The 13,582-nt window shown below is 39.8% G+C and overlaps 1 protein-coding gene across 2 annotated transcripts in view; it reads left to right on the top strand.

Moving 5' to 3' along the window:
- Nucleotides 1–13,582, top strand: part of dnajc1 (DnaJ (Hsp40) homolog, subfamily C, member 1) — a 248,945-nt gene that overhangs the window by 155,278 nt on the left and 80,085 nt on the right. For both annotated transcript variants that reach the window (XM_072575955.1, XM_072575954.1), the window contains exons 7-8: nucleotides 641–728; nucleotides 4,431–4,600. In XM_072575955.1, the coding sequence (XP_072432056.1) occupies nucleotides 641–728; nucleotides 4,431–4,600 (258 nt within the window). The remainder of the gene's footprint in view (nucleotides 1–640; nucleotides 729–4,430; nucleotides 4,601–13,582) is intronic.

Here is a 13,582-nt window from a genome sequence, read left to right as displayed (position 1 = left end):
CCTCTTTTAGTATGTTTTAGTCAAATATAAGGCTTTATCCTGAATGCACAAAATGAAACAGCGCCAACTGCAATGACTTGTATGTGAAATACCCTGGTGCCCTGTCTTTCATATCCCAAGCATTGCATATTTTCTTTACCTAAGTTTGTTCTTTTATCACTGGAAAAATGTTGGTAACCTCATTTACGTTTGATCCTTTAAGTAATTTGTTTTTGGCTGGGTGTTCCACATCTCTTCTTAAAATCAAATTTACATCATATGACAATTTGTGCAAATTCACCTCTTGCTTATTATTGTACTGAGGTTGCAGTTGACCAGCCATCATATGGGGAACACCTTTGCAATTTGTCTGTCCAGGTAATACCTTGCTTAGTGTGCAATGCTTGCAGGTTCGGATTAGTTGGAAATCAACAACTAACTTTGAAATGGGGCAATTGCATTGAATCATGCGAGTTCCACTGTTTACATGGAGAAATACTTTCACTTGATTCTATAAAGTTGTATCTCTTATGTTGTCTTTTTCCTCATTAATAATGTCTGTAATATTATTTAAAATTATGACTGCTCAAACGTTTTGCACTGATTCTGTGTTTTTGAAAAGTTATTTTCATGGCTCTAATGTGTGTGTGTTTTGTTACAGAGTGTTAAGGATTTTTATTTGGAATGGAAAGAAATGAAAGTGAAAGAAAAAGAAGCAGAAACGCAAGCCCAGTTTGAAGCTGTGCAGAGTAAGAAACATCTTTGTTGTGTAAATATTGTACATTTGTCAGTGAAGTGAGGCTAGTTAATACGTAACGAACAGCTATCATAAAATACTTCACTTTTCTTCCTAACATAACTGTATTTTACAATAGACTATAGGCTAAGTGATGACATTCTTCTATTAATCATTGTCACCAAGAATGACTAGCAAAATAATTCAGTAGGCGCATTGCAGTGTCTGGAAGATAGAACCTTGTGGTATAACACAATATATAATAGCAAGCTCTGCTTTAGACTTGTATAAAATTGCCCCTCAATTTACATGATACACATGAATAGAACAAACAAGGCTGAGAATTTTTAAGGACCTATCTTTCACATTTACAATGTTTGGTTACATTGAAGCAATTTAAGAAATGAAAATTGTGGAAAACTTCATAGCTTTTGTTTTAAAGAGTCCAGTGTTACATTTTCAAAAGTCACAAAGAGTCATAGAGATGTACAGCATGGAAACAGACCCTTCGGTCCAACCCGTCTATGCCGACCAGATATCCCAACCCAATCTAGTCCCACCTGCCAGCACCTGGCCCATATCCCTCCAAAACCTTCCTATTCATATCCGTATCCAAGCGCCTCTTAAATGTTGCAATTGTACCAGCCTCCACCACTTCCTCTGGCAGCTCATTCCATACATGTACCACCCTCTGCGTGAAAACATTGCCCCTTAGATCTCTTTTATATCTTTCCCCTCTCACCTTAAACCTATGCCCTCTAGTTCTGGACTTCCTGACCCCAGGGAAAAGACTTTGTCTATCCATGCCCCTCATAATTTTGTAAACCTCTATAAGGTCACCCCTCAGCCTCTGATGCTCCAGGGAAAACAGCCCCAGCCTGTTCAGCCTCTCCCTGTAGCTCAAACTCTCCAACCCTGGCAACATCCTTGTAAATCTTTTCTGAACCCTTTCAAGTTTCACAGCATCTTTCCAATAGGAAGGAGACCTGAATTGCATGCAATATTCCAACAGTGGCCTAACCAATGTCGTGTACAGCCGCAACATGACCTCTCAGCTCCTGTACTCAACACTGTGACCAATAAAGGAAAGCATACCAAACGCCGCCTTCACTATCCTATCTACCTGCGACTCCACTTTCAAAGAGCTATGAACCTGCACTCCAATGTCTCTTTGTTCAGCAATACTCCCTAGGACCTTACCATTAAGTGTATAAGTCCTGCTAAGATTTGCTTTCCCAAAATGCAGCACCTCGCATTTATCTGAATTAAACTCCATCTGCCACTTCTCAGCTCATTGGCCCATCTGGTCCAGATCCTGTTGTAATCTGAGGTAACCCTCTTTGTTGTCCATTACACCTCCAATTTTGGTGTCATCTGCAAACTTACTAACTGTACCCCTTATGCTCGCATCCAAATCATTTATGTAAATGACAAAAAGTAGAGGATCCAGCACCGATCCTAGTGGTACTCCACTGGTCACAGGCCTCCAGTCTGAAAAACAACCCTCCACCACCACCTTCTGTCTTCTACCTTTGAGGCAGTTCTGTATCCAAATGACTAGTTCTCCCTTTATTCCATGAGATCTAACCTTGCTAATCATTCTCCCATGGGGAACCTTGTGTAATGCCTTACTGAAGTCCATATAGATCACATCTACTGCTCTGCCCTCATCATGAAAACTATACCCTTAAAGGTTGAGCATGTTGAGATCTGAATACTGTTGACCAGTGAACATGAGAAATCGCAAAGATAGTTAGAGAGTATGTTGTGAAGAACACATGATGTACTGCAGAGGAATGTAGATAGGCTAAATGAATAGGTAAAAATTTGCAGACCGAATGTAATATGGGTAAATGTGAAGTTATCCACGTTTAGAACAAAGGTGAAAGAAGAAATAAAGCATATTATTTAAACGTAGAATGATTGCAAAATGCTGCAATACAGAGAAACTTGGTGACCAGGTGCATGAATCACACAAAACTATGATGCAGGTACATAATGATTAGGACGGCAGTTGTAAAGGGCATTTATGCAATGACATTTGAAGTACTGTGTATAGTTGCGTCCTTATTTAAGAAAAATACATAACTGCATTTGAAGTTCAGAGATGGTTCACTGAATTGACTCCTGGGATGAAAGTTTTATCTTGTGAAGAAAGTTTAAGCAAATTGGGCCTGTATCCTTTGGAGTTTAGAAAAATGAGAGTTGATCTTACTGAAACATAATATATTGAGTGGTTTTAACAGAATTAAATGTACAGTTTAACAATAACTAATTTTGTATTTAAGACCAAGCTGAAGAGATTTTATTATTCTGTGGGTTGAGAGTGTACACAATTCTCTTCCACAGACAATGGTGCATGCAGATTCCTTGAACATTTTTAAAGCAGAGTTAGATTGACTCCCCTGTTAGTCAATCTAAGCATACAGGGGATAGGCAGGGAAGTGAAACTAAGGTTACAATCAGTTCAGCTGTGACCTTACCAAATGGCGCAGTAGGCTCAGGAGCTCCATTGGTTTCTTGTCCGTAAGTAACATGTTAGAATGTTTGTCTGAATCTGTAAAATACTACCTGGGTATTTCTATTTTCTGGTTTAACCTCGATGTTAAAAGTCAATTTATTTCAAGCAGTGTCATGTTGTGAATGGCATTGTAATAAGAAAAACAGTCAGCAACCACTTATCAGAAATAGATGTACAGACCAACGTGCTTTGTTTTTGAAATAACTTCAGTGTACATCAATTCCTGTGCTGAATTAATATCAGTTAATATATTGTACACCATTGGAATTAATAGGATCAGTGTTCTGAATGTATTCCATCTGAGAAGGAGAATTTCAGGAACTGTTTGGGTTACCAGCACCCCCACAATAAGCTAAGTGCTTGTGTTTTAAGAATAAGAAAATATGATTACTTGAAAGCTGATAGTCCCAAACAGCCATACTGCTGTAGAAAAATAAATTTCAGTATAACCACAATGTCCAAAACTGAACAAAAGGATGTTGCTGTGTTTCTCCTAGCTGTTGCCTGTGTTCTTAATATGGGAAATCATAGTTTAGAAGCACAGTTAATGATAACATTAACATCTTTTTGAGAGGGTAAATGCAAATCATGCAGATTGGCATGGCTGTTTTATTCTAGCTGTTTTTCATGACCTAATTGCTAATCTGCCTGCATGTCTATCTGCTTTTCAACGGAGATTGTGCAGTGTCCTCTGGGGACAGAAGTAGTATGGTAGTGGGAAATTCGATGCAATTTGCAAATTGAGAGAATGCAACATGGGGTCTCATTAAAGCAATGTGTTGCAGCAGAAGACAAGAGGTGTGAATAGATAATCTGCAGAAGCTAAATATTACCCTACTGGGTGCATCTTTGCACAGGCATAGTGAGCTATGATGTTATAGCTGCACCTTTCTGAGATTTTTTTTGGCAGTTCTCCATTTCTTTGTTGTGACCAAATTTAAAGACAAGAAAAGCCTTTCTTTCCTTTTCAGCAGTGCACAGCTTGCTCGATATCATTATACCATTTAAAATAATTGATGTCTTTTATTTCTAATTTACATTTATGAATTACAGAAGGTAAGCTAATTGCTTAATAGTATTCTTTCACTGCCATTTAGGTATATTTTGCAGGTGTTAGTAGATTGTCAGTTTAAAAAATGTAAAAAGATTTTTTATTGATCTTTTTAAGCTGAAAAGTAATTTTATACCTTGCAGAAGAAAAAAGGCCAAAAGTAAAGAAGCCAAAATCTGAGTTTCCAGTATACACAGCCCCTTCCTCTGGAAGTATCGCCTATGTAGCATTACACGAAGAAGCTTCAACAATTGAGGAGATTGAGGATCAGGTAGCTGACTGGCTAGAAGACCGGTCAAGAGGGTCAAGAAAGGTAAGTCACAAAGCAAATAAGAATGTAATACTTCAAATACTTTTATTATTTATAAATAAATAGTGAAGCGTGGAGCATATAGTAGATAAATATCTTGTTTTCAAAGTCTGTTGTGAGAAAATTGGTACAATTTACTCTTAACAGCAACTGAAGTGCCATAGCCCAATAAGCTTGCGGCAATGTAGTGATTTTTCACCCTTAATTTATCATGTCTTTGTTTAATTTTTATATGATCTGATCTGTCAGACTCAAGATTTTGTAACTTATGTTTATATTGAAGCAATATGCATATATGTGTGTTATTTAATGTTAAACCAAAATAAAAAATGAATTGGACAAATGAAGTGGCAAGTAATAGTGTGGATACAGAGTTTTGTTCTTTTTATTTGTGAAAATGCAAACATAGTTGTTCAATATATAGTCTTTTAAGAGTGATTTCACATACCATGTTTATTTTATACTACTTGACTAAGCTAAAGATTATATCTTTTTATTTTTCTGTAATCTTGATTGTAGACTGAAAGAGATAAAAACAGCAAGATACCTGGCACTAATTTTAGGAACTGTTTACACAGCTGTTGTGCAAAATGAGGAGGGTCTAACCTCAGATGAGTTAGAGCCATGGGAGCTGTGTGTGAACGGAGATTTGGCTGACAGGTAGCTAATTGGTCTGTGGACTAGTGACCAGTTATTGATAAAGGTCTCTTGCCTATCAACAACTCTGTAATTGGCTCCCAGGTAGCTGAACAGCTTGGGAGTGTGAATGTTTGAGGGAGAAGCCAATGGACTCCTAGAAAGGAAAGAACTGTGTTCTGCTCGCCAGTAAGAAGTATTCCTGGCCTGAAGATGGACAGTTTGTTTCCCCACGTCAGTTGATGTGTCTTGTAATTAATAAGTGAAGAATTCATCCTAAAATTCTTTCAGAAAAATTACAGGGATCTGGCAAAGGAAGCTTGAGCATCAATGTTGACAGGAACTACTGAATTGTCTTCACAGTCTTTCTCTCTGTTCATAATGTCTTTTTCTTTCTGTCTCAATATATGTTTGTAGTAGGGGAGTTTTATAAGTGGGTTTTAGAGTTTTTACTAGTAGAGTTATAGGCTAGTTGTTCATAATTATTTGTTTTTAGAGATGATTTGTTTGTGGTAAATAGTTCTTGTTAAGTACAGAAATCTGGTCCGTCTGCTCTGTCAACCTGGGTCCAACTGACAGGTAAATTGGGGAATTCTGATTAAAAATCTTTATCTTTGATGACTCCATGAATAGAGAAGCTTGATTTCCAGCATTTTGCTCTAATGAGGCATAACACTAAAGATAATGTACAAATATGGTTAATATCAAATTAAGCCCAAAATTTGAACCCTGGTCATTTGTCATTGAACAGCTGACAAAACATGAATGTGTTTGTCTAAGATTTAGACTTCAAAGTTTAAAGTTGAGAAGTGAAAAGAAAATTTTGATTCTACCTCTACCTCAAAATTAATTCTGAAATAGTAGTATCACCTCGTGGTATTGTTGGACATTTTGACTTAGTTGATCATGTCATATTTTTTAGACCAATTTGAATTGTCCTGTGACCCTTTGATCTACAGAATATTTCATTGCAAGTTCAATTACTGATGTATGGATACAGGTTAATCATTTCATATATTTTAATTAAACTTTGATATTGTGGATTTAGATAAATATTTCAGATTTTAAAATATTTTAATCAATGTGTTCAAACATGCTATATGACACTTAATCAAGAGGGGCATCAACAGCATGAATAGCCAAGGTCTTTTCTCCAGGGTGGGGAGTCCAAAACTAGAAGCTAGAGGTTTAAAGTGAGAGGGGAAAGATTTAAAAGGGACCTAAGGGGCAACTTTTTCAGAGGGTGGTGCATGTATGGAATAAGCTGCCAGAGGACATGGTGGAGAAAGTGAGGACTGCAGATGCCGGAGTACCAGAGTTGAAAAATGTGGTGCTGGAAAAACACAGCAGGCCAGGCAGCATCCGAGGAGCAGGAGAATCTATCTGAAGAAGGGCTTATGCTCAAAACGTCGATTCTCCTGCTCCTCGGATGTTGCCTGGCCTGCTGTGTTTTTCCAGCACCACATTTTTCAACAGAGGACATGGTGGAGGCTTGTACAATTACAGCATTTAAAAGGCATCTGGATGGGTATATGAATAGGAAGGGTTTAGAGGGATATGGGCCAAATGCTGGCAAATGGGACTATATTAATTTAGGATATCTAGTCAGCATAGAGGAATTGGACCGACGGTCTGTTTCTGTACTGTACATCTCTATGACTGTAGACTTCCTTGGTGAGTAGGACTGGAATCTGGACCTTGTGGCCTGGAGGTAGGGGCATTAGCACTGTGTGCTGCAAGATCCCTTAAACTTGGTGGGTTGGAACATTTTTTTTAATACAAATCTTCAAAAATTACTTATTTATTTGATCTCTGTTTACTTCCTTGAAACTCATTTAAATTTATAAATATGTTACTAGCAGCAGTTTTCATTTGCTAGTGAGATTTGATGAATACAACACTGCTCACTGATGCTCAAATTGATTGATTTATTGTCACATGTACCGTAGTAAAAGTGAAAAGCTTTGTTTATGAGCAGTACAGGCAGATCATAGTAAGTAAGGATGTACAGATCAGAGATTGTAAAAAGACTTGGACAGAAGCATACGGACTGTATTACACATGGCATGTGTTAGGCAAGATCAATGTTAGTAAGAGCAGCATTATTTGAGGTGAGAGAGTCCATTCATCAGTCTAATAACAGCTGGAAAGAAGCTGTTCCTGAACGTGCTGATGCATGTGTTCAGGCTTCTGTAACTTCTGCCTGATGGAAGAGGTTGCAGGAGATCATGACTGGGGTATGATGGGCCTTTGATGATGCTGGCATCATTTCCGTGACAGCGAGCCATGTAAATGGAGTCCATCGATGGAAGGTTGGCTTCTGTGATGATCTGGGTTTTGCACACAACCTTCTGTAGTTTTTTACAGTTCTGGGCAGAGCAGTTGCCATACCAGGCCATTATGAAGCCAGACAGTATGCTTTCAATGGTGTCTCTGTAGACGTTGGTGAGGATCCTTATGGACATGCCAAATTTCCTGCTGCCCGAGGAAGGAGAGGTATTGCTGTGCCTTGACTGTCGCACCTACGTGGGACGTCCAGGACAGGTTGTCAGATATCGTCACTCTGAGATTTTTGGCACACTCCACCCTCTCAACTTCAGTTGGGTTGATGTGGGGGTGGGGGGCATGTTCCCCTCCTTTCTTTCTGAAATGAATGATCAGTTCTTTAGTTTTGCCGACACTGAGAGAGATATTATTCTCACTGCACCACATCACCAAGCCTTCTACCTTCCTTCTGTATTTTGACTTGTCTTGTTAGATATCTGTCCTGTGACGGTAGTGGTGTCAATGAACTTGTAGATGACATTAGTTAAGAATTTGGCAACACAGTAGTGTTATGTTCAGGGAGTATAATAGGTGGCCGAGAATGTATCCTTGGCGCCCCAGTGTTGAGGGTTATAGTGGAGCAAATACAGTTGTCTATCTTCACTGATTGCGGTCTGTAGGTCAGGAAGCAGAGGAACCAGTTGCAGAGGGCAGAGCCGAGACCAAGGTCACTGAGTTTCGAGATCAGTCTGCAGGAGATGGCGCTTAAAGCAGAGCTATAGTCAATGAGTTAGGAGTCTGACGTAGGTGTCCTTGTTGACAAGATATTCCATAGATGAGTTTAGGGCTAGAGATATGGCATCCGCTGTAGACAAATTGGAGGGGATCGAGACAGGCTGGGACACTGGCATTGATGTGGGCTATGACTAGCCTCTTGAGGCACTTCAGACTTATTGAGATCTGTATCGCTGGTTGGTAGTCATTAAGGCACATTGCATGTCTTTCTTAGGTACAGGGATGATGGTGGTCTCCTTGAAGTAGGTAGGGACTTTGGCTTATTGGAGGGAAAGGTTGAAGATGTTGGCTGGAGACACCATCCAGGTCCATCGCTTGACTCCCAGGAAGACTGATCTGACATCTGCAGTTGTGACCGAGGGAACAGGAGCCTCTGGGCTGTCGGGGAAGGTGTCACCGCAATGCTGACATCCTGCTCAAACCGGGCATAGAAAGCATTGAGGGTTTTTTTTTGGCGATTTTAGATTAGATTAGATTCCCTGCAGTATGGAAACAGGCCCTTCGGCCCAAAAAATCAAACCGATCCTTTGAAGAGTAACCCACCCAGACCCCTGACTAATGCACCTAACACTGTGGACAATTTAACATGGCCAATTCACCTCACCTGCACATTTTTGGACTGTGGGAGGAAACCAGAGCACCTGGAGGAAACCCACACAGATACTGGGAGAATGTGCAAACTTCACACAGACAGTCGCCCGAGGCTGGAATCGAACCCGGGTCCCTGGCACTGTGAGGCAGCAGTGCTAAAAACCGAGTCACTGTGCCACCTGTGCTCTGCTTCATTTTTTATCCTGTAATGTTGTTTAGGTGATGGGAGTCTGGATAGGTTTGGGGCTTCTAACTTGGTCCAGTACTGCCTCTTAACATCCCTGATGGCTTTGTGGAGGTCATAATCTGGATTTCCTGTATTGGACTGGGTCATCCGAATTGAATGATGCATGTCTGGTCTTCACTAGAGAGTGGATGTCCTGATCAGTCAAGGTTTACATTTGGGGAACTCTTGGTTTGACTTCTTTGGTGTGCGGTCCTCCACACATTTGTTTATGACATCTGTGATGGTGGTGGCGTACTTGTTTAGGTTTTGAGCTGAGTACTTGAACACGCTCCTGTCCGTTGATTCCAAGCAGTCCCAGAGACAGTCTTCCACAGCTTTGAACCAGCATTGTACTTAGTTTTGTGTTATTTCAGCTTCTGCTTGTAAGCTGGGAAAGGAAACACCGCGCTGTAATCCGATGTTTCTGATGTGTGGGCAGGGGATGGACCGGGAAGTGTCTTTGGTTATGTAGCAGTGGTCCAGGATGTTCGGCACTCTGGTGGGGCAAAAGATGCGTTGGTGGTACTTTGGCAGTACCCTCTTGAGGTTGGCTTGGTTGACGTCACCCGCCACATGAATAAGTCTTTGGGGAATTTCATCTGTAAAGTGGTTGTGGAGATGTAAATCATGTCTAGGGCATTCTTTACACCTGCATGGGGTGGTATGTAAACTTCTGTTAGAATAGCGAAGGTGAACTCTTGTGGTAGAGCTGGCATTTTACTGTAAGGTGTTCTAGGTCTGAGGAGCAATGGCTTGCCAGGGTCACTGCATCTGAGCACTAGGAAGTGTTGAACAGGAAGCATGCCCCACACCTTGCCTTCTCTGTGGATGCTGTATGCTCCATGCGATGTATGAAGCTTGCCAGGCACAGTCAGGAATGACAGGTATGAGCCATGTCTCTGTGAATCACAGCACACAACAGTCTTTCAGTTCACTTCGATAGCTAAGTCGAGATCTTAATTCGCCCATTTTGTTTTTGATAGTCTGAACATTTGCTAGGAATATGCAGAGGAGGGTGGTCTTGAAACTGCATTCTTTCAACCTCACCGTCAGGCCAGCAGGATTTTACCGTTTTCTGGTAGGTCTCTTGCATCTGGCCGGTCCTGGAAATCGAGGTGGTGCAAGTCTGCTGCTCCAGCAGGCAAGTGAGCAGGGTCCAGTTGGACTGGGCTTTCCCTGGGACAGGACGTGCAAGGTTGTAGATCCGACCTGGGCTGGCCTGATCTCCTTGGGGATGGGTTGCAACAGTGGACTTCTGCTGGAATTGCTAAACCCCAGACCCCATTACTTGGTCCAAAAATGAACAAAGAAATTAAACATGAGAGATGTGATAAGAGTATGATGGTCCTTGACATAAAGATAGCGTTTGATCCTGGATGATATCAAGGAACTGTCGGAAAATCGAATGGGAAATGGGTAAAGCTTGCCTCTAGTTAGATTGATGGCTAGCACAAAGGAAGATGGCTGCAGATGAAAGTAAATTTCTGTAAATAGGATATTTGATTCAAAGTTGTTTCACAAACTATTTTGCTTAATTTCTAATAAGCCTGAGTCTGAATTTTAAATTGAACTGTAATCTTAATTTCTCTCTTTCTACAATAGCATCTTATATAAATCATTGTTTTAAAATCATTATTCTCAGTTCATCTTCAAATCATGTCCCTTTCCCTCCTTATCTGTATTCCCTGTCTTGCCCTGCAACCCTTTGGGATTTCTTCAAATCTGGCTTTTTCTGAATCCCCCCGTTCTTCACTCCAGTCTTGGTGGTTATGGCTTCAGGTGTCTAGGACTTAAATCTCTCCACCTCTACTTGTCTTCTCCTCCTCCTCTAAGATGACATTAAACTTTTTGACCAGGCTATTAGCCACTCTGCCTAATAGTTCTCTTTTCACTTTCTTTTTCTGATTGTGCTTCTTGGCACATTTTATAAGCTTTACAATGCTGTATAAACAAGGTATTTTTTTCTTGGAATCTGGTTGGCCTATCATGCAGTAGTAAGAGTGTCTTATGTTTTTAAAAGATGATGTTCAGGCCACCATGCTTCATTAGTTGAATCCGAGTGTGGCAATTTTGGAGCTCGCATTTCTCTCATGATCAACAGTGCAAACATTCATCTGTTTGTTGTTTGTGTAAACTAGCTGTGATGTTTAGCTACAGGTCAGCATTGACTTTGTTCAATGTGAAGTGCCACAGAACATTTTGGGCACATGATGCAGTAAACAGATTAAGGTTTTGTTCTCCCTTTTTCATCTTAACAAGAGAATAAGCATGATTTTGATTGACATGTTAAATCCAAGTATGTTCCCATTATTTTTAATTACAACAGAAGGTCCTTCATTGTCCAGCTGGGCAATGCAAATCATCCTAAGCCTGCATCTACATCTTGATCAAGCTAGTTAACAGTCCGATAATGAAACTCCATTTAGAATTCCCTCTTCCTATTGCCAGCTGACCATTTTGTATTCAGTGTATTCTTGTAGGGAAATGGCTGAGATTAGAAATTCGGTGGAGTGAAAGTGCATTCCTTAACGCCGTATGACTCCATCTCACAGTGTCACATTGCCAATGTAGATTTTTAGATTTTCCAGATATACTATAAATGATATAATATAAATTAATATACTATAAATGAATAATGTATTGAATGTCAACCAGTATTCAGAAATAAACAAAAATATATGCTCATAAAATACTATTTCATGCTATAAATGTCTAAAATTTATTTCAATTATAATTTAAAAGATTTAACTTACTGGCTATCTTTAATTCATTAAGTTTAAATGAGACTCCCTTTTGGAAACAATTTTTTTTTCTGCTTTGTTTAAATGAATTGGGTACTTCCAAGTTTACAGATTGTTTGCATTTAGTGATGGGAACCAGCAGGTGCTGTTTGTTTTGTGCGGTATGGTGGCGAGTGCTGAGACACAAACTGCCTATTCACTCTGACAGAGGAATTTCATTTGCCTCAAGTGATATAAGCTGAATCTGAGGGTGTCATTTTTCTTGAAGGGTAATTTTTGAACCACGACTGGTCAATGGATTTTACAATTAAAGGCCTTTCTAAGTACAGATATGCAAGATGAATTGTTAATTTTATTTGTTCAGTAATTGCTTTGCCAACAGACTCTCATTGATGATGCATTCATGGTTTTGCTAAGAAGTGAAATAGAAATATGTGAACACTTTCAATGTAACTAACAAAATTTTAATCTTCAAGTTTTTACAAACATTTTTCTTCTTTAGAAATGTAAATCTCTCTCTTTGAAAGAAATGCCTGTTAGTTGGAAAAGATTATCTAGTCACTCCCAACTACATCATATTCATATTTGAAACTCAGTGCTTTTGGCAGGCTATTCAGTCAAGCAGTTATTAGACTCAAGTCTGTCCATGTCCTCAGCACTTTATCTCCATGCAGACATTTCCAAACGGATCATGGGTGACCAAGAGTCAAGAGGTCAGTCAAGAAGCAGGAACTTTTCCCTCTAAACCCAGGAAAGCCAAAACCAAATTTATTATGTTTTTATAATTTTCTTGAGATCTAAGTATTGCCAGCTGGGTTAGCATTTATTGTTTATCCCTAGTTGCCATTGAGATGATAGCCAGATGCTTTCTTGAATAGCAGTAGTACTCATGGTGTAGGTGCACCCACACCACTGTCAGTAGTTTGACCAGCACTGGTGAAAGAACAGCAGTTATATTTCCAGGTCCTAGTGGTGTGTGGCTCAGAAAGGAACTTGTGGATGGTGGTATTCCTGTGAATCTGCTGCCCTTGTCCTTCGAGACCATGATTTGGAAGGTATTGTCCTAGGATGGATGTGTTGTCCCAGTCGAAATGGTGTCCTTCCTAATTTGTATGTAAGGATGCTAGTGATGTTCTGTGGCTAGTTGATGTTTGTGTATCCTGGTGGCTAGTTTTCTTCCTGTTTGTCCAATATAATGTTTGTTACAGTCCTTGCCCGATATTTTGTAAATGACATCATTAGTTTGGCTTGTTGTCTGTATAAGGTCTTTCAAGTTCATTAGCTGCTGTTTTAGTATGTTGATGTGTTTGTGGGCCAACATGATGCCAAGGGGTTTGAGTAACTGGCAGTCATTTCTGAGACGTTTTGATGTAGGGGAGAGTGGCTAGGGTTTCTGGAAGCATTTTGTCTGCTTGTTTGGGTTTGTTGCTGAGAAATCTGTGGACTGTGTTCATTGGGTACCTGTTCTTTTTGAATACACCATATAGATGATTTTCCTCTGTTCTGCGTAGTTCTTTTGTATTGCAGTGTGTAGTGGCTCATTGAAATAATGTTCTAATGTAGCTTCGTTTGTGGATGTTGGGTTGATTGCTTCTGTAGTTCAATATTTGGTCCGCATGTGTTGTTTTCCTGTAGATGCTGGTTTGAAGCTCCTCATTGGCTGTTTGTTCTACTGTGACATTTAGGAATGGCAGTTTGTTGGTTATTTTCCTTCTCTTTAATGAATTTTAT

This window comes from Chiloscyllium punctatum, chromosome 8 (genome assembly GCF_047496795.1).
Source record: "Chiloscyllium punctatum isolate Juve2018m chromosome 8, sChiPun1.3, whole genome shotgun sequence".
In the NCBI taxonomy this organism is placed as follows: domain Eukaryota; kingdom Metazoa; phylum Chordata; class Chondrichthyes; order Orectolobiformes; family Hemiscylliidae; genus Chiloscyllium; species Chiloscyllium punctatum.
This window is presented reverse-complemented; position numbering and strand designations above follow the sequence as displayed.